Source organism: Bubalus bubalis, chromosome 11 (genome assembly GCF_019923935.1).
Source record: "Bubalus bubalis isolate 160015118507 breed Murrah chromosome 11, NDDB_SH_1, whole genome shotgun sequence".
NCBI classification, from domain to species: domain Eukaryota; kingdom Metazoa; phylum Chordata; class Mammalia; order Artiodactyla; family Bovidae; genus Bubalus; species Bubalus bubalis.
In genome coordinates, this window is record NC_059167.1 from 48303772 (window position 1) to 48325299 (window position 21528).

The 21528-nt window shown below is 42.9% G+C and overlaps 2 protein-coding genes across 5 annotated transcripts in view; both read right to left on the reverse strand.

Annotated features, from left to right (window-relative positions):
* The window catches only part of RAB27A (RAB27A, member RAS oncogene family), an 80842-nt gene extending 75691 nt beyond the window's left edge, over positions 1 to 5151 (reverse strand). The window contains exon 1 of one of the 2 annotated variants that reach the window (XM_045162073.1): positions 4997 to 5151. The gene's annotated coding sequence lies outside the window, so the exon portion shown is untranslated. The remainder of the gene's footprint in view (positions 1 to 4996) is intronic. The other variant, XM_045162076.1, reaches the window with a different exon arrangement.
* Positions 5152 to 18912: 13761 nt separating this feature from the next.
* Positions 18913 to 21518, reverse strand: PIGBOS1 (PIGB opposite strand 1). 3 transcript variants are annotated; one of them, XM_044925044.2, is made up of 2 exons: positions 21287 to 21518; positions 18913 to 19965 (listed from the first exon to the last, which is right to left on the reverse strand). In XM_044925044.2, the coding sequence occupies exon 2, from the start codon at positions 19888 to 19890 to the stop codon at positions 19726 to 19728; it is 165 nt and encodes a 54-aa protein (XP_044780979.2). In that variant the 5' UTR covers positions 19891 to 19965; positions 21287 to 21518; the 3' UTR covers positions 18913 to 19725. The 3 variants fall into 3 exon arrangements, with proteins under 3 accessions (XP_044780979.2, XP_044780978.2, XP_044780977.2); XM_044925043.2 differs by having other exon boundaries at positions 21294 to 21517; XM_044925042.2 differs by having other exon boundaries at positions 21298 to 21509.
* Positions 21519 to 21528: the final 10 nt, after the last annotated feature.

Consider the following 21528-nt stretch of genomic DNA (forward strand, 5'->3'; position numbering starts at 1 on the left):
CACTGTCCTCTAATTCTAATAATCCTTGAGTTTACACGCCCTCTCCTTCCTAAAATGGAGACATGTGCAATTAGCAAAATGAGCCATAGCTCAGTTATTCTGTGGACATTATCATGATCAACACATTTCCTGCCCAAAAACATAAATTTATCAGACCAGAGTTACCACATTAAATCCAAGACACCGGTTAACTCTGCCACTCATAGGAAAAAAACTACTAATTTTTTAGTATAAGTGTGTCCCAAAGATTGCATGGGACATACTTATAGTAAAATAGTATTTGTTGTTCATCCAATTTTTAAAATCTGGCACACTACCTCTAACCTCACATTCAAAGTGTAATCTCAGCTCTCAAAAGTCTGATTTCATACAGGTGGGTGGTTCCAAGTGTGGCTGAAGCACTAAATGTGAGGCCTTCTCATGGGTGACATACACAGAGGCAAAAAATAAAACAAAACAAAAGCAGGCAAGGAAGAATGACTTGCAACATTTGTTTTGAGTAGGTGAGGCATCAAACTTTATTAAACAGTGAGTAGAATATCAATGTTAGTAGACCTCAATCATACAGGGAAAAGAATGTGGTATACTTCCTGACCAGACAGGAGGCCAAAACACAGTGGATGGAACAAGATGGATGCTCATAGCTCCGCACCTCTCACCTTCTGGACACAAAGTTAATTGCAAACCTTTTATCTCTTCCTGCAACTCAGTGCTCATGTCTGCTCCCCAGATAATCAGCTTAGGGAAACCAGACCATAAACTGGAACTTCCTGACTACAAGGCAGAGGAATAAATTTGATCAAGCGAAACCTGCACACAGCGTATAAAGCAAAGGCAGTGAGAGGGAAAAATTCCTCTCTTCAGAAGGCAATCTTGTTCTAACAATAACAAGACAATCTTGCTGCATAGAGGCTCACAATTCATTTGTTTTTTAAATTGTGGGCCACTTTTTTAAAATATATAATTTTATTTTCTTATTTATTTTTGGCTCCAAAGCACAGGCTCAATAATTATGTCACACGGGCTTAGTTGCTTGGCAGCATGTGGGATCCTCCTGGACCAGAGATCGAACCCGAATCTCCTGCATTGGCAGGCGGATTCTTTACCACTGTGCCATCAAGGAATCCTGTCAGCCAACTTTATTGAGGTATAATTGAGATATAACATTGTAAGATATTTAAAGCGTACATCACGGTGATTTGACATATGTATACGTTTTGAAAAGGATTCCCCCACCCATCAAGTTAACTAGGGCTCACGTTATTTACACCCACACACATATACATGCCATGGGTTTAAAAATACTCCTTTCTCATAGTTTGTAGTGAATATATAGATATGGCATATTCCAAGATAAGTTTTACAATGGAAAGCTAGTTCAATTTTTAAAATACCACAGTGATTACTATACTCTCCAGGCCAGTTAATTCAATTCTCAGTGAGAAAGGTCCGCAGGAAACCTCTCTCAACTCTAGCCAATACTGCTTTATCAGCAACAGCAGGATGAGGTGGACTAAAACAAGATACTTAATATCTACAGGCTGAGAAAAATTAAATATATGGACTAGAGGTTTCTAATGATGAAAACAAATCCAAGGTTATTCATTAACTTATGGGCACATTCAGCAAGAGTTTATTGAACACTTCCTTTGTCTATGATAGCTTGCAGTACAGGAATCATAAAGGAGATGAAGACATGCTCTGCCTCCAGGCTATTACAATCTCATCATGGAAATAAGGCTACATATGCATAATCAGTTGACAGTCTGAAGTCATTATGCAATTAAAAGTCAAAACAAGTCTCATAATTGGAAATTTCAGTTAGAAGCCAGAGAAAAATTAAATTCACTGCACTGCAAAATATTCATCAGGAAATGAAACTCCATTTTCTCAAATTTCCAAGGAATTTCACTCTCCCTAGATCAGCACAAGAAACCAAGTCACTAGAGACAGGCGCTGAAGGCCTCCTCACAGTCTGTCAGCGTCCTGCCCTCAGGAAGGACCCAAAGTCCTCACCTTTCTGCTTTGTTTGACCTTTCCCTTCCTTTGTTTGACCTTTCCCTTTCCAAGAAGAGTAAGGCCATTCTCTCCAGGGAAAAAAGTAGATAGAAAAGGAGAGAAGGAGGAGTTGCTGGTGTAGCTATGGACACTGCAAATGGGAAGGAAGAGTGAGAAAGAAATAGCAGAGTGATCCCCATTTCTCAGCTTCTCATTCCCTTTTCATTCACTCAACATATTTTTTTTTTGGGGGGGGGGGGGTGTTTAATATGTGCCAAAAACCATTCCAGGTGCTACCTCCACCAGAGCAAACAAGACAAATTCCGGACCTTCATGGAGCTTGTAGTCTACCAGTGGGAGACAGATGTGTGTGTGCAATGACAAAAAATGCTACAGATACTCTAAAGAAAAATAAGGTCAAGGGAAGAAAATGCTGGGGTTGGGGGATGGGGGATGCTAATTTAGAAGGGATGGGACAAGAAAGCATCTCTAAAGAAATGACTTGATTTGAATGAAATGAGTGAGTAAGCAGTGCAGACTTTTGAAGGAGGTTCGATGCAGGATACTGGATAAGCATCCAGGGCTGGTGCACTGGGATGGTATGGGGAGGGAGGAGGGAGGAGGGTTCAGGATGGGGAACACATGTATACCTGTGGCGGATTCATTTTGATGTTTGGCAAAACTAATACAATTATGTAAAATTTAAAAATTAAATTAAATTAAAAAAAATAAAAAAATAAAAGTGAAAAATGAGGCAAAAAAAAAAAAAAAGAACATTTCAAACAGAGGAAACAGCAAAGGTCCTGAGGTGTGGCTGAAGGCGAGTGAGAAAAGAGGGGAGTGATGGAAGATGAAGCCACACACCACGTAAGGGATTGCAGGCGACAGAGGTTTCCCTCTGGTATAACAAGCCACCGGTGAGTTTTGAGCACAGGACTGAGTGATATTAAGTGGCTTCGGCAACTTTGTTAAGAACAGACCACAGAGTGGTGAAGGTGGAAGCAGGCTGGGCCTGCAGGAGGCTTTGGAGTAATCCAGGTTGACAAAACAAAAGGAAATGGTGGGAGCAGTGAAAATGTTACAAAATGATTCCTATCCTAGATATAGTTTCAAAGCAGAACTAATGAACTCTGCTGAGAGACTAGATGTCCGATATGAGACAAAGAAAAGAATCAGGCGTGACCCCAGGGTGTTTAGTCTGAGCACCTGTAATAATGAAGTTGCCATTAACTGAGACAGGGGAGATGGAGGGAAAAGCAGGTTGGGAAGAGGAAAATCAAGAGTCTGGTTCCTAGAGACTGTTGCCCACTTCAACACCCATTGCATCTGTTGTAAAATCAGGCAACAGCAATTGAGACGCTGATCCTAAATTACAGATGGAAATTCAAGGGACCCAGAATAGCCAGAACAGTCTCAAAAAAGAAAAACAAAGTGGGAGGACTCACACTTCCGCATCTCAAAACCTCTCGCGTACATAGTTAATAGAGGAGAGTATGATACTAGCATAAGGATAGACATGCAGCTCAATGGAGTAGGGCTGAGAGTCTAGGAATAAACTCTCACATTTCCTGACAATTTATTCTCAACACAGGCACCAATGGTATTAAAAGGGGGAAAAATAATCTTTTCAACAAATGGTGCTGGGAGAACCTGATGCCCACATGCAAAAAATTGTTAACACTCCTACCTCACACCATGTACAAAATTAACTTAAAGCAAGCCAAAGATGGAAATGTAAGAGCTAAAACTAACAACTCTTAGAAGAAAACATAGGCATAAATCTTCAGGACTTTGGATTGAGCAATGCTTTCTTAGATTTGACACCAAAAGCGCAGCAAGAAAAGAAAAAATTAGTTATACTTCATCAAAATTAGTAAAACCAAGGCAGGTCATGGAAATTAAGGAAGGGAGGGAGTAAGGAAGAAAGAATAAAGGAAAGAAAGTAGGAAGGAAAACTAACATAAAATACAGATCCTCAGTCTAGTTTTTTCAGCACTACATAAACCTTTCTTTACTTGTAACCATCTGCAAAAATTCTGTCTTCCAGACCGTGTTTTCCCCCTAAAACAAGTTTCTAAGAAGGCATAAATAAATCAATAAAACAGAACAGTGGAGCACCAACAAACTAAATCACTGATAATTATAGAAACTTTATACAGCATAAGAGGATACACCCAACCTCTGACTGATGAGCCAATCCCAAAGTTAAGAATCCATCCAGTAGGGGAAAATAGCTGTTAGCCCACAGAAGACCCCTGAGACAGAGGATCTAACAGATGATGCTGAGGCCATGCAGGGGGCCCGCAGGAGCCAAAATGATGGGAAGGCAAAGTCATGGGTTCACAAGATTTCCTTCACTTCAGGCCTGACTTTGCTTAATCCGTGATCTATTGGGACAGAGACAAAAGCTTTGGCAAGAGTTACCGAAACCTGTCATCACATCGGCTCTACCGCCAGTCAAGACAGAAGGGCCTGACTGCCTGGTAGGGTTTTCTGTCTGACTGGCAGGGCAAGGAATGGGGGACCCTCTCCCACTCAGTTTGCCGTCCAGACCCCGCCCAACAAAGGTGTCAAGACTTTAAATCATTCAACTGACAAAACCGGAGGAAGGAAAAAATTAGAGAGGCCGTGCAGGAGCCTCCTCTCCTGCCTGAGAAGTTTCCTTCCTCCCACCCGGCCACCTCCATGCGGCCCCTAGCACCTGGATGCCGCCGGAAGGTGACCTCAGCCCCATCCCAACCTGGGACTCCACCTAATCGGCACCTCGCCCAAGCTGACCCCTACCCCCGCGATTGTCATCGTAGTTTGTGCTGAGGGCCTGGGAGAAGCAAAGAAGCTTCTCCGGTGGGCTCTGCCTCCCAGAGAGCGGAGAGGAGCTGCAACCCCAACACCCGGCCCCAGGGCCAGACCCTCTGTGCGCCCGCTCCGTCGCGCTGCCCCGCGGGGTGACCGGCGCCCCGAGCCCGAGCGCGCCTCCCAGCCCGCGCCTCCGCCTCACCTGCTCCGCCCGCGGTCCCCACGCCGCTCTGTCTCTGCGCGCGCCGCGCCCACCCGCTGCCGGCCTTTTCGGGTCCTTGGCGGGTATTTTCCGTCTGGCCCCACATCACTTCCCGTAAAGGAGCGCGAGGTGGGGGCGGGACCTCCTCCCCGCCCTCCACCTCCCGCTTCCTCCTGTCACTTCGGGGCGCACCCCCGCCCGACAGGGCGAGCGCGCCGCCCCCAGCCCCTACTTACCTGCCCAGGGGGCCGACACAAACTTCCCCACTCGCCTCTTTTAGCCCAAACCCAGTCTCCACTGTCCTTTCCTGGAAGGTGCCAAACCTTAAGGGGTTGTTTTCGTTTTGAGACACAGGGATGACATTTAAAGACTGCTCTGGGGACGGGGCACTATAAGGTATAGTTTGGTGCCGCTCCCCAAATCTCCTCCCCCAAAGCCATTTTCTGCAGGTGTTTTTCATGGCGTCAGGTCAGTGTCTGTCTCTGGTCGCCACATGTGCTGAGCGGTTGCAAAGTCGGCCCTGAGACCGACGGCTCCTGAGGCCCTAAACGGGGATCTGAGGGGCGGGCTCCCAGCTTGCAGTGACTGCCCACTTCGTCTGGCTTCCCCGGGGGCCAGATCCGCACTGGGCGTCCTGGCTTTGCCACTGTCCATCCGGCCCCGCCTGCTCTTCACTCGGGTAGCCTGGCATTGGTGTTCCTGGAGTGAGGGAAAGCTCTGGGATACTTGAGAATGACTGGATGACTGGAGCGGGGTGGGGGGGTGGGCCATCAAAAAGGGTAGTTAAGTGGGGTAGTAAACAGGGTCTCTGCTCTTGAACAGTCGAGTTCAGATTACAAAATCTCTCTTATTTAAATTTCCAAGTATTAGAGCAATTCGTTAAAATTAAAAAAAAAAAAACTTGAAAGACTAGCTCCTGTAGCGAGACACCTGCGAGCCTCTGCTGCCCCCTAGCGGCTTCCCTCTCTCAGTGCCGGCGGCTTTCTGTGGGCCCCTTGGACCTGTGGCTGTGAGGCAGAGATGGGAAGCTTCAGGCCCGCAGTTCTCACTGCTGCTGCTGCTGCTGCTGCTAAGTCGCTTCAGTCGTGTCCGACTCTGTGCGACCCCATAGACGGCAGCCCACCAGGCTCCGCCGTCCCTGGGATTCTCCAGGCAAGAACACTGGAGTGGGCTGCCATATTCTTCTCCAATGCATGAAAGTGAAAAGTGAAAGTGAAGTCGCTCAGTAAGTGTCCGACTCTTCGTGACCCTACGGACTGCCCCCTACCAGGCTCCTCCTTCCATGGGATTTTCCAGGCAAGATTACTGGAGTGGGTTGCTATTGCCTTCTCCAGCAGGTTCTCACTAGAAGCGCCAAATTCCTCCTCCAGCGCCCTCAAGGTCTGAACAGCAACTTTTGGGCCTACCGCTGTGAGTTTTCAGGCAAAGCATTTTTTATTTATTATTTTTTAAATTTTTGACCACATCAGGAGGTATCTGGGATCTTAGTTCCTGATCAGAGACCCTGCATTGGAAGAGCAGAGTCTTAACCACTGGACTGCCAGGGAAGTCCTTAGGCAAAGCACCTCTCAACCAAATAAGTCTACTTCTAAGCAAAGCAAAATGTTTGGAAGTCCTAGTCCACCGGCTCCTCATATCTGTTCTATCTCACAGATTCTTCCTGGATCACAAATTCCAGCTGTCTCAAGGACACCTGCCCAATTCCATTATCCTTTCAGACTACTCAGTTTGCATTACAGCACAATGAGCTTCTCAGATTACTTTAAAAAATCACATATAGGATGAATCATATGAAGTTGCTAAATATTGAATACATATTCATTTTAATAGTTCCAGGCAAATATAATGCAGTAATCGCAGAGTTAGGGATAACAGATTCACTATAGGGTGATGGTTTCAAGGGATATTCCTTAGAGAAAAGCCATCAAACTGTTGTCAGTGGAGGTTAAAACAGGGAAAGTAGTTCCATGTTCATGTGTAGAGGAAGTCTTGGGAATCACTGATGCGCTAAGATCTGTTGAGGGTGGGGGGAAGGGTGCCAACAATACAGCAACTGCTAATGGTTCACATGATTCAAGGAGCGCTCAGCCCTCCCCACTCCTACAGCCAGGCTGGGCTGTCACCAGGACTTCACCAGGCAGGAGATCAGAAAACAGCGATGCTGTGGCTCATACATCACCCATTTTGTCCTTTCATTCTTCAAGTCAAACACTGTGTTAGGTCCTAGAAATGCAATAGTGAACAAGGCAAACTGGTCCTTGCCCTCAGTGATCCTGTCCTCAAAGAGATCAAGTTAACTTCTGTGCAGTGAGATAAGATCCTTGATAAGGGAAGTTGTTGTTCAGTTGCTAAGTCTGACTAATTGGAACACAAGTTAATTGATACCAGATCAGTACTTCCCAGAGACAAGTGATGTATAGATTCAGTTCAGTTCAGTTCAGTCACTCAGTTGTGTCCAGCTCTTTGCGACCCCATGAATTGCAGTGTGCCAGGCCTCCCTGTCCATTACCAACTCCTGGAGTTCACTCAGGCTCACGTCCATCAAGTCCGTGATGCCATCCAGCCATCTCATCCTGTCGTCCCCTTCTCCTCCTGCCCCCAATCCCTCCCAGCATCAGAGTCTTTTCCAATGAGTCAACTCTTCGCATGAGGTGGCCAAAGCACTGGAGTTTCAGCTTTAGCATCATTCCTTCCAAAGAACATCCAGGACTGATCTCCATCAGAATGGACTGGTTGGATCTCCTTGCAGTCCATGGGACTCTCAAGAGTCTTCTCCAACACCACAGTTCAAAAGCATCAATTCTTTGGCGCTCAGCTTTCTTCACAGTCCAACTCTCACATCCATACATGACTACTGGAAAAAACCATAACCTTGACTAGACAGACCTTTGTTGGCAAAGTAATGTCTCTGCTTTTGAATATGCCATCTAGGTTGGTCATAACTTTCCTTCCAAGGAGTAAGTGTCTTTTAATTTCATGGCTGCAATCACCATCTGCCGTGATTTTGGAGCCCAAAGGAATAAATTCTGACACTGTTTCCACTGTTTCCCCATCTATTTCCCATGAAGCAATGGGACCAGATGTCATGATCTTCGTTTTCTGAATGTTGAGCTTTAAGCCAACTTTTTCACTCTCCTCTTTCACCTTCATCAAGAGGCTTTTTAGTTCCTCTTCACTTTCTGCCATAAGGGTGGTATCATCTGCATATCTGAGGTTATTGATATTTCTCCTGACAATCTTGATTCCAGCTTGTGTTTCTTCCAGCCCAGCGTTTCTCATGATGTACTCTGCATAGAAGTTAAACAAACAGGGTGACAATATACAGCCTTGACTGTACTCCTTTTCCTATTTGGAACCAGTCTGTTGTTCCATGTCCAGTCCTAACTGTTTCTTCCTGACCTGCATATAGGTTTCTCAAGAGGCAGATCAGGTGGTCTGGTATTCCCATCTCTTTCAGAATTTTCCACAGTTTATTGTGATCCACACAGTCAAAGGTTTTGGCATAGTCAATAAAGCAGAAATAGATGTTTTTCTGGAACTCTCTTGCTTTTTCCATGATCCAGAGGATGTTGGCAATTTGATCTCTGGTTCCTCTGCCTTTTCTAAAACCAGCTTGAACATCTGGAAGTTCACTGTTCATGTATTGCTGAAGCCTGGCTTGGAGAATTTTGAGCATGACTTTACTAGCGTGTGAGATGAGTGCAATAGTGTGGTAGTTTGAGCATTCTTTGGCATTGTCTTTCTTGGAATTGGAATGAAAACTGACCTTTTCCAGTCCTGTGGCCACTGCTGAGTTTTCCAAATTTGCTGGCATATTGAGTGCAGCACTTTCACAGTATTATTTTTCAGGATTTGAAATAGCCCCACTGGAATTCCATCACCTCCACTAGCTTTGTTCATAGTGATGCTTTCTAAGGCCCATTTGAAGGGTGAATAAGTGGGGAAGGTGGGGTGGTTTAGTTGCTAAGTCGTTTCCCACACTTTCAACGCCATGGGGTTTAGCCCGCCGGGCTCCTCTGTCCATGGGATTCTCCAGGCAAGAATACTGGAGTAGGTTCCCATTTCCTTCTCTAGGGGATCTTCCTGACCCAGGAATTGAACCAGGGTCTCCTGCATTGCAGGCAGGTTCTTCACCAGCTGAGCTACAAGGGAAGCCCTGGGGAAGGTGAGAAGAGAATTCTACGAAAAAGATCAGAAGAATGGCCTGGAGGCAAAAAAGAGAGAATGAGATACTGGAGCAACTGAAAGCTCAGAAAAGCTGAAAAGAGTGGAAGGAGCAATCAAAGAAACTGGAGAAATAAGCAGAGGTTGGGTAATGAAGGACCCTGGAATGCTTATAATAAAGGCTAACATTTATTGGCCATTTACTCTGAATCAGCCAATATGCTAAGAACTTTACATATATCACCTCATTTACTTCTCACAATTGCCCTATGAAATAAGCACTATTCTTGTCTCCACATTACAGATGAGGAAAAAGCACATTAAAGAGATTACGCAACCTCACCAGTTTTACATAGCTAATAAGTGGCAAAGCCAGGACCAGAATTCACAATCCATTTTCTTAATGGCTGTGAGGCTAAGAATTGGCTGGGAAGGCCAATTAGCATGCTGAAATTCAAGTGAGGGATAACAGTGATCTGGTTGAAGGGGATGGCCGTGAGGATGAGGATGAATAGAGAGTTGAGATACTCAGGAGAGTGAATCAAGAAGACTTGGTTGTAGGTGGGGAGGGAGAAGGAGGAATTCATGGAAATGCTCAGGTTTCTGGTTTGGGCAACTAGGAACCCCTAAGCAAAAGAAAGCAACAGGTAGGGAGAGTGAAACAGACCATAATCAACAAGTTCAGGACATTTCAACTCTGACATGCCGGCACCAGCAGAACATCCAGGTGAAACTCTTTAGTATGCAGTTGAAAGTGCTGGTCTGAAGCACAGAAGACATGAACTGGAGCTATTACTACGCAGATGTGAGGGGCAATGAGTTAGTCTAGAAAATGTGCTGAAAGGGTAAAAAGGGGACTTGGTGCAGAATCCAGAGGATTGCTCAGTTATTTAAGGCATGGGCAGAGGAAATTCAAAAAGGAATTTGAGAAAAGTGTATCCAGAGGAAAACAAAAGAAAGTTATTACAGAAACTGAGTATATTAAACCTCAGTTAAGAGCTTGCTTGTTTTAACTGGGACTGTCAAAATATTTTTGTTTATATGCTACATTAACAAAACTTACCTGTCAAATGCATCCACTGCAAATGTCAAAGTATATTCTTAAGTATTTTGTATCTAGTTGTAAATGCGTTAAACAATAAATTTTTCAGAAAATGCTCAAAAATAACACTTCCTATTGGAAATAAACACTAAAAAAAAAAAAAAAAAAAAAACAGGGCCAGCTTGAAAGGACTCCAACTGACCAAATCTGGAACAATTTGAACATAAAAATAGTGATCATCAGGGTTGGCTTCATGGTCATGCAACCAGAACACTACACAGGGCCCAGTACACAGAAATTATATTGCTCTGTAGTCACCGTCTTAAAGTTTTCAATAATTTTATCTTTGAATTTGTGTCTTACAAGTGAAATCTGATGGCACAATGGAGCATGATGGAGGCTTGAAGCCTCTGTATGTACATGGCTCTGACTCCTGCCACTGCCCACGCCTTTCTTTCTGGCCCAGAGAGTCAATTCCTAGGTAGTGTCAACTACAAATTGGCACTTACCAAGAGCATCTGCCATCTGCCATGGGGAGACTGAACTCCATCCTGAGACAGCTGTTGACCTTCAACAACCCCTGGGAGAGTTCAGGGTGGAGTGAAGCACTCCGTGCTCCAGTGAATCTGGTGGGACAGGTCTTTAAATAGTTGGATGTTTTTAGTGTCATGCGAGTGTATGTTCCTCGGTTCTTTGTCTTGTCAAAACAAAGATTTGGAGTAACGGACATTAAAGCCCCCTCGGCATGTCACAGCTCTCAGGTCTTCGATAGACCATGTTATAGCTCCTAGACAAATCAGTGTTACAGCTCAGTGTTACAGCTCTATTTATTTAGAAGATAGCAGGAAATCCATCTTCGAGGCGTGAGGGCATGTCGATCCAAAGACATGAGGCGAAGAGCACCCCTGCGCAAGGGGGAAGGAGAAAGAGCGAGAGAAAGAGCTAGCTTTGGCTCCTCTATTTATATGTTTCTCTCTCCCTGGGCCTGTCCTTTGTAAATTGGGCCAGCCAGGAGTGTTGTTTGTTTTACCTGAGGTCCTCACTCTGGTCCTTGGACCTTCTTTTGTTCTATTTTCACGGGCTTTTCCCTTCCTTGTCTTTTAGCCACCACCATTTTGGACTCCTTTTCCCTATTCTACCTACCTAACATTAGGAACAGATTTTATGATCTCAATTCTTGCATCTCCTCATATCTAGAGAAGCACTAAATCCCTTCATGGTGACATCAGATCCTCATGATGAACAAAGACCCTTTTGTAAAATGAGTGCTTCATGGTATTGAACTCCCCCTTCACCAAAACTTTACATATTGACTTTCCCCCACTGCTGCTTTGGAGCAGTCTCTCAGAGCTATCTGAGATGCTGCCTCCTGGCTGCAGTCCTCATTTTTGCCCCAAATAAAACTTAACTCACAACTCTCAAGTTGCACCTTTTTTTTTAGTCGACAGCAGGTTGATAAGAAGTCCAGGGTCCTTGAGGAGGAGATAGGGGTCTGGGGCTCTCAAGGAGGTGATAGGGGTCTGGAGTTCTCAAGGAGGAAAAAAGGATAAACTTTTTTTCTACATTGCTTTGTCTTAGTCAATATAACAATGTATCTTGCTTGAGGACATGTTTCTCCTTCTTGAGATCCTTCTGACTAATCCTGTCATCTTAAAATGTATATTGTGGGAGTGGGTCTGGTAAGATCTTTCCATTGTTAGTTAATCCTGTTATCTTAAAATGTAAATTGTGGGAGTGGGTCTGGTAAAACCTTTACAACCTTGAGATATTCTTTTGATTTACTGTAATAACCAACTGAAAAAGTATATAACGCCCTTGCTAAGACTAGCAAGGGAGCACTCTCTGTCCCCCTTCTGAAGTCAGTCAGAAGCTTTCTCTGTCCCTTTTTATACTTTAATAAAACTCTGCTACACAAAAGCTCTTGAGTGATCAAGCCTGGTCCCTGGTCCCGATGCTACATCTTCCTCGGAGATCACGAATCCAACATCGTTCACTGTAAGCTATCAGTCCCCTGGGACCTGCACGGCCTTGCATTTGCAACTCCAAAGCAGTGACTTGGTAACCTTCACTTGGGGAGGCCCATGCCATCACCTTCCACATGGCCAGGAGCCTGGGCGTAAGTACAGAAAAGATCAGGATTGAGCCCATGCCCCATGGCACCATGGGGTGGGCAAGAAGGCAAGTGTCCCTGCCCTAGTCTGACAGCACCATTCTATGTGCCATGCAGCAGGGGCCTCCTGCCATCACTACCCAGGAATCAAGAGCACTCCAGCATGGAAGTTTGTAAACTCTGGGGGTTGCACACTAATCATGAGTTGGAGTAGTGGGTTCATGGAAAGAGACTGACTTTCTGATCCCTATCCATAGCCATGCATCTTCATTTTGCACTGAGCCCCACAAATCATGGCGTCAGCCCTGGTGATAATAATAGATTGTAATTCACTGAATAAAATAGCAATCTGTGAACCATACCAACACATCACTTCTGCAGTATCCCCATCAAAAAGGTATAACCTGAAGCTATCTAATCCTCAGTTCAGTTCAGTTCAGTCACTCAGTCATGTCCGACTCTTTGCGAACCCATGAATCACAGCACGCCAGGCCTCCCTGTCCATTACCAACTCCTGGAGTTCACTCAGACTCACATCCATCGAGTCAGTAATGCCATCCAGCCATCTCATCCTGTCGTCCCCTTCCCCTCCTGCCCCCAATCCCTCCCAGCATCAGAGTCTTTTCCAATGAATCAACTCTTCGCATGAGGTGGCCAAAGTACTGGAGTTTCAGCTTTAGCATCATTCCTTCCAAAGAACATCCAGGACTGATCTCCATCAGAATGGACTGGTTGGATGTCCTTGCAGTCCATGGGGCTCTCAAGAGTCTTCTCCAACACCACAGTTCAAAAGCATCAATTCTTTGACGCTCAGCTTTCTTCACAGTCCAACTCTCACATCCATACATGACTACTGGAAAAAACATAACCTTGACTAGACAGACCTTTGTTGGCAAAGTAATGTCTCTGCTTTTGAATATGCCATCTAGGTTGGTCATAACTTTCCTTCCAAGGAGTAAGTGTCTTTTAATTTCATGGCTGCAATCACCATCTGCCATGATTTTGGAGCCCAAAGGAATAAATTCTGACACTGTTTCCACTGTTTCCCCATCTATTTCCCATGAAGCTATGGGACCAGATGCCATGATCTTCGTTTTCTGAATGTTGAGCTTTAAGCCAACTTTTTCACTCTCCTCTTTCACCTTCATCAAGAGGCTTTTTAGTTCCTCTTCACTTTCTGCCATAAGGGTGGTGTCATCTGCATAGCTGAGGTTATTGATATTTCTCCCTGACAATCTTGATTCCAGCTTGTGCTTCTTCCAGCCCAGCGTTTCTCATGATGTACTCTGCATATAAGTTAAATAAGCAGGGTGACAGTATACAGCCTTGACGTACTCCTTTTCCTATTTGGAACCAGCCTAATCCTACAGAAGCGTTAAACAAATTCAAATTAAGGGATATTTTACAAAACAAACCAATATTCTTTGAAAATTTCAAGGTCATAAAAGGCAATGACTAAGGAACAAGAATAAATTAAACCAAAAAACCATGAACTAAATTCAGATGTGACCCTAAATTAGATCCCAGTTCAGAAAAATATTTTTGTCTTGTTCTAAAGGACATTAATGGGACTTAGTAGACTCTGAATGAAATCTGAGATTAGATAATAATATCCTATCAATCTTAACTTCCTGATCCTGATTATTACACTATAATAAATGAGAACATCCCTGTTTTTAGGAATTGCACTCTGAAATATTTAGAGGTAAAGGGAATCACATGGGCAACTTAGTCTGTTTCCAAAGGATTTCAGTTCAGTTCAGTCACTCAGTCGTGTCCGACTCTTTGTGACCCCATGAACCGCAGCATGCCAGGCCTCCCTGTCCATCATCAACTCCCAGACCATGTCACCAACACCAAACCCATGTCCATTGAGTCGGTGATGCCATCCAACCATCTCATCCTCTGTCATCCCCTTCTCCTCCTGCCCTCAATCTTTCCTACCATCAGGGTCTTTTCAAATGAGTCAGCTCTTCGCATGAGGTGGCCAAAGCATTGGAGTTTCAGCTTCAGCATCAGTCCTTCCAATGAACACCCAGGACTGATCTCCTTTAGGATGGACTGGTTGGATCTCCTTGCAGTCCAAGGGACTCTCAAGAGTCTTCTCCAACACCACAGTTCAAAAGCATCAATTCTTCGGCACTCAACTTTCTTTATAGTCGAACTCTCACGTCCATACATGACTACTGGAAAAACCATAGCCTTGACTAGATGGACCTTTGTTGGCAAAGCAATGTCTCTGCTTTTTTATATGCTGTCTAGGTTGGTCATATCTTTCCTTCCAAGGAGTAAGCATCTTTTAATTTCATGGCTGCAATCACCATCTGCAACGATTTTGGAGCCCAGAAAAATAGTCAGCCATTGTTTCCACATCTATTTGCCATGAAATGATGGGACCAGATGCCATGATCTTAGTTTTCTGAATGTTTGAGCTTTAGGCCAACTTTTTCACTCTCCTCTTTCACTTTCATCAAGAGGCTCTTTAGTTCCTCTTCACTTTCTGCCATAAGGGTGGTGTCATCTGCATATCTGAGGTTATTGATATTTCTCCCCGACAATATTGATTCCAGCTTGTGCTTCATCCAGCCCAGCATTTCTCATGATGTACCCTGCATATAAGTTAAATAAGCAGGGTAACAATATACAGCCTTGACGTACTCCTTTTTCTATTTGGAACCAGTCCATTGTTCCATGTCCAGTTCTAACTGTTGCTTTCTGACCTGCATATAGGTTTTTCAAGAGGCAGGTCAGGTGGTCTGGTATTCCCATTTCTTTCAGAATTTTCCAGTTTATTGTGATCCACTGCTGCTGCTACTGCTGCTAAGTCACTTCAGTTGTGTCCGACTCTGTGCGATCCCATAGACGGCAGCCCACCAGGCTCCGCCATCCCTGGGATTCTCCAGGCAAGCACACTGGAGTGGGTTGCCATTTCCTTCTCCAATGCATGAAAGTGAAAAGTGAAAGTGAAGTCGCTTAGTCGTTTCTGACTCTTAGCAACCCCGTGGACTGCAGCCTACCAGGTTCCTCTGTCCATGGGATTTTTCCAGGCAAGAGTACTGGAGTGGGGTGCCATTGCCTTCTCCGATTGTGATCCACACAGGATCACAATATGATCAAAGGTTTTGGCATAGTCAATAAAGCAGAAACAGATGTTTTTCTGGAACTCTCTTGCTTTTTCCATGATCCAGTTTAGAAAAACAATGTTTGAATGTGCATATATCTAAGCACATATATACAGAGAGAGATTAAAGCAAATGTGGATAAATGCTAACATATGTGGAACCTGGATAACAAGTATATGACAGTTTTTTATATTATTTTTGTACTTTTTAAGTCTGAAGTTATTTCAAAATAATAGCTAAAAATTTCTTTAGATTCTCTTCAGAAAATCCCATAGGATCAAGTCAAGTGGCCCCCTTGAAAATCTATCAGTCGTGGCTTTCCCTCCTTAACTTTCTTGTTCTCCCTATCTCGCCCTGCTGACTTTGGAGTCAAAATAATGGATTTGTGATGAGACTGCAGAACCACCACCTGCTGTTACCTGAAAGGCCCTGATGAGGCACTGGTGAGAAGGCCACTGACATGGATGTCCTTTATGAGCTGAGACTGACAGAAGATGCTGCAACAGGACTCCCAAGTTAGAAATAAAAGAATTTCCAAGTGGCAAAGGTCTGATGGCAAATCCTAACTGCTAAAACAGGAAACCAGGCTGAAATGCACCCAGGGTGTCTTGACTTGATAGCATACAGGGATATATGCCAACAGCTTAAAAGATCACTGTATTCTGAAGGAATAGATGGGTGTTATTGTTTTGGGGAGAGAAAGGGGTGTTTCTTGACTCACATATTTTTAAAAGAAAATTAAGAACAGTGAACAGAAGGCTGTTGGTTTTCACACTGGGAATCAAGATCTTTTTACGTTTCCTGATTTAAGTCATTCCATAAATTTAGACCCAACGATTAAAAGAAGCTGTGTTTATCTGAGGAAGGACTCAATGCCACAAGAATCTACCATAAACTTTCCTCTGCTCCTACCGAGAGACCCAAGGCCTTTAACCAGGACAAAATTCAGATCCTGTTGACTGCATGATCTGAGGCTGGTACAAGGAAGCTCTAAATGCAACCTTAGTCCCTCAGTTTAGAGTGCAGGGTCATTGGGGGTGGGATAAATGCAGGTTTAGCCCAAATTTGTTTTAGAGGAACCCTTTGTCATTCCTCCCCAAATTCAGGTCCATGGATAGGATATATATAAATATATATATATATATGTATGTATACACACATATTCACACACATATATATACACACTCAGTAGCCGGCGGGGACCTCACATTGATCTTACAGGAAGAGCTGTGCCTTAGTCTATTCAGACTGCTATTAATAAATTCCACTAAATAAGTGGTTTAAACAACAGGTATTTTTTTCTCACAGTTTTGAAGGTTGAGGTGTACAAGATCAAGGGGCTGGCAGAGGTAGATTCAGTGTATGATGAAGCCTCTTTTCCTGATTTGCAGTCACCTTCTTGCTATATCCTTACATGGGTGAGAGAGCGAGCATGTCTCTGGTATCTTTTCTTTAAGGGCACTAATCCTATTGATGCTTTTAAACATAGGTGGCTCTGATGGTAAAGAATTTGCCTGTAGTGCAGAAGACCCGGGTTGGGAAGATCCCCTGGAGAAGCGAAGGGCCAACCACTCTAGTACTTCTGCCTGAAGAATTCTGTGGACAGAGGAGCCTGATGGCTACAGTCCATGGGGTCACAAAGAGTTGGACAGGACTGAGCAACTAACACTACTATTAATCCCACTGATAAGGGCTCCACTCTCAGGACCTAATTACCTCCCAAACGCCCCACCTCCAAATACCCTCACAAGGGGATCAGGGCTTCCCCTCCTATGAATGGGGGGATGCATTCAGTCCATACTACATCATTATTGTATAAAGAACCAACTGAAAGCCTCTGAATCTGCTTTCCCTGACTATGACAGCAAATTGGAAGCAATTCATGTGAACAATTGCAGACATTAACGCCACCTTCAAATATATGAAAGATATAGGGGTGGGGCATCTCCACATTGCCATTCAATTCACTTCTTTGGGCCTTGCAAAGACTAAACAAACGTTTTAGAGATGGATGGTGATGCTGGTCACACAACAATGTGAATATACTTAATGCCACCGAAATGTGCTTTAAAATCATAAAAATAATAAATTTTGTTATATATATTCTAAACCACACACATATACTAGATAGATTATGGAAGAAAACAATGGACTACCCCAACTGCAGCTGCTACTCTGGAAGCATTGGGGTTTTTTCCCTCCTCTCTGACAGTGTTTTTTTTTTTAATTTTATGTGGCTACATGAGTATTCACTGCTATGCACAGGTTTACTCTAGCTGCAATAAGCAAGGTCTTCTCATTGCAGTGGCCTCTCATTGCAGAGCACAGCCTCCAGTAGTTGCAGCATGTGGGCTCAGTAGTTGTGGCACGTAGGCTTTAGTTGTCCCATAGCACGTGTAATCTTTCCAGACCAGGGATCAAACCCATCTCCCCTGCATCAGCAGGTGGATTCTTAACTACTGGATCACCAGGGAAGTCCTCTCTGACAGTTTTATTGAGATATAATGTCACATAATAAAGTTGTAAGTGTGCAATTCAGTGGTTTTTAATATATTCACAAACCTGTCACTGAACACCACTATCTAGTTCCAAAACATTTTCATTATACTAAAAAGTAACGCTATATCCATTAGCAGTCACTCCCTAGACCTTCTTCCCCTTAATCACTGGGAAATATTTAATACTAATCCACTTTGTCTCTATGCATTTACCTATCCTGGACATGTCATATAAATAGAATCATACAATATGTGGCCTTTTGTGCTCAACAAATTAATATTCCATTGCGTGGATATACCACGATATATTTATGTGTTCACTGGCTGAGACATTTGGATTATTTCCACTTTGGGGCTATTATAATAATGATGCTTCGAGTATTCATTTACAGATGTCTATGCAGACATGTTTTCACTACTCTGGGATGTACGTCTAAAAGCAGAATTGCTGGGTCATATGGTAACACTGTATGTTCTTCTTTCTGAGGAAATTCAAAACTTTCACAACTGCCAAACTTGTTTTATATCCTCACCAGCAATATTCGAAGGTTTCAACTTCTTCACATTCCCATCAACACTTACTACTTCCTCCCTCTTTGACTGCAGTCATCCTAGTGTATGTGAAGTGGCATCTCACTATAGCTTTGATTTAAATGGCTACTTAGCAGCAGCAGCAGTACCTTTACTGGAAAAAAAAAAATCGACTCATTCTCTGACAGTTGGTATGTGATTACCAAACAGACAGGTGCATCCTTCTCAAAATGATCAAAAGTGGTTCAACTTCACGTAATGTTAAATAGGATTATCATTCCTTGGGCAACAAGATGATATATTAGTGCCCATGGTTATGTGACATGCTCTAAATCAGCAGAATATAAAGAGACATCTGTGGCAACTGAACAGAAGCTTACAATTTCATGCTTCCTCCTGGCCTCTCTCTCTCTTAATCCTATTACTTACACTGATCTCACATAGATAGCTTATATTAAGTTATAATGAATTTAAAGAAAAAAAAAAAGAAATGAGTTGATTTACAGTATTTTGTACAATGTGATTACATTTAAGCTCTCACTGAAAATATAAAATTAAATCAGTTCTTAGCAATTTCCAAAAAACCCTTTAACTATATGAATAGCTTCATAAGAAATTAACTCTTCCATGATCGCGATTATTAATGTAAATTTGCCTAGTGAGTTAAGTAAACAGATCTGTGTCATGTTTGCCACCCTATGTGACACCATCTACCTTCTCAAAAACCTCTATTTAATTTGAGCCATCCTGATTCTCAATTTACACCTCCATTCTGCCTGGGATGAGAAAGCCAGGAATTGAAAGAGTGCTGAAGTACATTAAAGTAGGCTAATTGTAGGCTAACTGAGGTGCATTCTGCATGAGGTAGTTGACTTGGTTAACTTCATTTACAAACATAACTGTAAACACAATTCCAGCTAGTTTATATACTCTAGACTGCCAATGTATAGGCCGCATTCCCAGAAAAATAAGCCTCAACTAGGAAATAAAATATTCCTTAATACATTCATTTTTGCTTAAAAGGAAACGTACTCATAGATCCTGGTGAAAAGACATAGAATGGCAAAAAGTAAAAGTAAACATTAAAATTGACAGTGCTACTTTTAAAGCTAATTTAAAATCACTATCAATAATGTATTTACGTTTAAAGTATAGTTGATAATTTTTTACTATTTATAGGGAATAACTTTTTACTAATTATTAATACTCAATGTATAATTTCAATGGAATTTTAAGCAATTACAGTTCAACTCCATATAGTATCAACTTTTCTTCTCTTCTGAGTCTTGTACCAATTTCATCTTTTCTTTTAACTCCTTCTGATCTCTGGAATACCGTTCAAATATTGGTTGATAAATATATATTCCTCCAGCAATTCCAAGGAGGCTAGCAAAAAGCAGTTGTGGAAAAGTCAATCTTCCAAACATTTTTTCATCAAACACTTCACAGCGCAAAGATGGTTCTAAAAAAACAAACTCCACATCCAGGAACTCTCTTCAGGTCTGTATACAAAGAAAATGGGAAGCAAAGCAGTAACTCAGTACTATATCCTTTATAAAGACTTCATGCCACAACTTTGCTCCTGCATAAACAGTATTTTTCTCATAATATGTAAATATGCTTTTTGATGTAACTAAAATAGGACTATAGATACAAAGGGAATATGAGAAATGAGGGTTAGGGGACGGTGTAAGATAAAGCTAAATGCTATTATAGAATGTTTTCAGAGGTTTTAAACTGATACTTTATTAAATGGCAGAAGTGTGAAAAAATAGAGGAACATACTTTTTATGCCTTTAAAGGTATACAAAAAAAAGGTATACTATTAAAAGAAACAGCCGTCCACGAAAGTTAAATGTGATTGCCAATCTCATCTGAAAGGGGAGAGATTTGTTACTTTTCATTATTAGCTCTTCTTTACTATTTCATGACAATATGTGTGATTAAAAACAATTTTTACAAACTAAAAGATTTTCTAGTTTCCTCTGATGCTATAGTAGATACAAACTGACATCACCTCTAAGTCATCTACCATCCATTTTTGACAAAAAATAAAATAGAGATTTCACTGGTTTTACTTTTAACAATTGAAGAGTTAAGATTCTAGAACTTCTCAGAAAGTTATATTCCTTGCAGTAGTCTATAGTCTGATAAGTTCTATGGTTCGGAGATACCAAGTACATATTTATAAACAGGTAAAACAGAGCGAATCATTTTTATGTTTTATTATAGCAATATTTCACAGCATCCTAAGCCAGTCTCCAGGGCCACAAAACTCAACAGTGGCGGAGTAAATAGTAGCTTCTTCTTGAAAGTGAAAGTGAAGTAGCTCAGTCGTGACCGACTCTTTGCGACCCCCGTGGACTGTTGCCTACCAGGCTCCTCCGTCCATGGAATTTTCCAGGCAAGAGTACTGGAGTGGGGTGCCATTTCTAAAATCGTAATGTACTATTTTTCTGGGGGAAGAAGTCTTTCTTCCTCCTGGACTCTACACTTAACTAGATAAATGAGAACTTCACCAAGCATGTTTTGGTTCGATGACTATTAAGTGTAAGAAAAGGAGACATTTGCAAGTCACCTCCTTGTAAAACAGACAATTAAACCGCAAGTAAATTCGGAAAGGTTCCCCTTCCGCCACTAGCTCGCTAAATGACCCTGACCAAGTCCTTTAACCTTTGTGGGGCCTCATTTTCCACATCTGTACACGAGGCTAAATTACCCTTATCCCGCCTACGTCGCCCAACAAATGGTCACTGTAAGATCACCCAAGGCATGCAACGTTACACCAACACTTCCGTTTATAATTATCAGTACTATTATTACCACTCACACACCGTTCTGCTTCAGCTACCCGCCGCATCCTGCCTGCACTCGCAGAGGTGAGATCCAGTTCCTTTCAGCAGTTTCCGGACCCCAGCCCCAGAGACCAGGAAACCAAAGGAAGGGACAACCCCTCGAGAAAGAAAGGTAGTAGGGAAAGCGCGGACCAGTCCGCGGCTAAGACGTAAACGCGTTGCCGAACCAGCAATAGTGGGCCGCGGGGACCACCGTTGGAGGTGGGCGGG

Excerpts from the sequence above, each read along its gene's own strand:
- PIGBOS1 (XM_044925044.2), bottom strand. The coding sequence starts at position 19,890 with ATGTTTGGAAGATTGACTTTTCCACAACTGCTTTTTGCTAGCCTCCTT.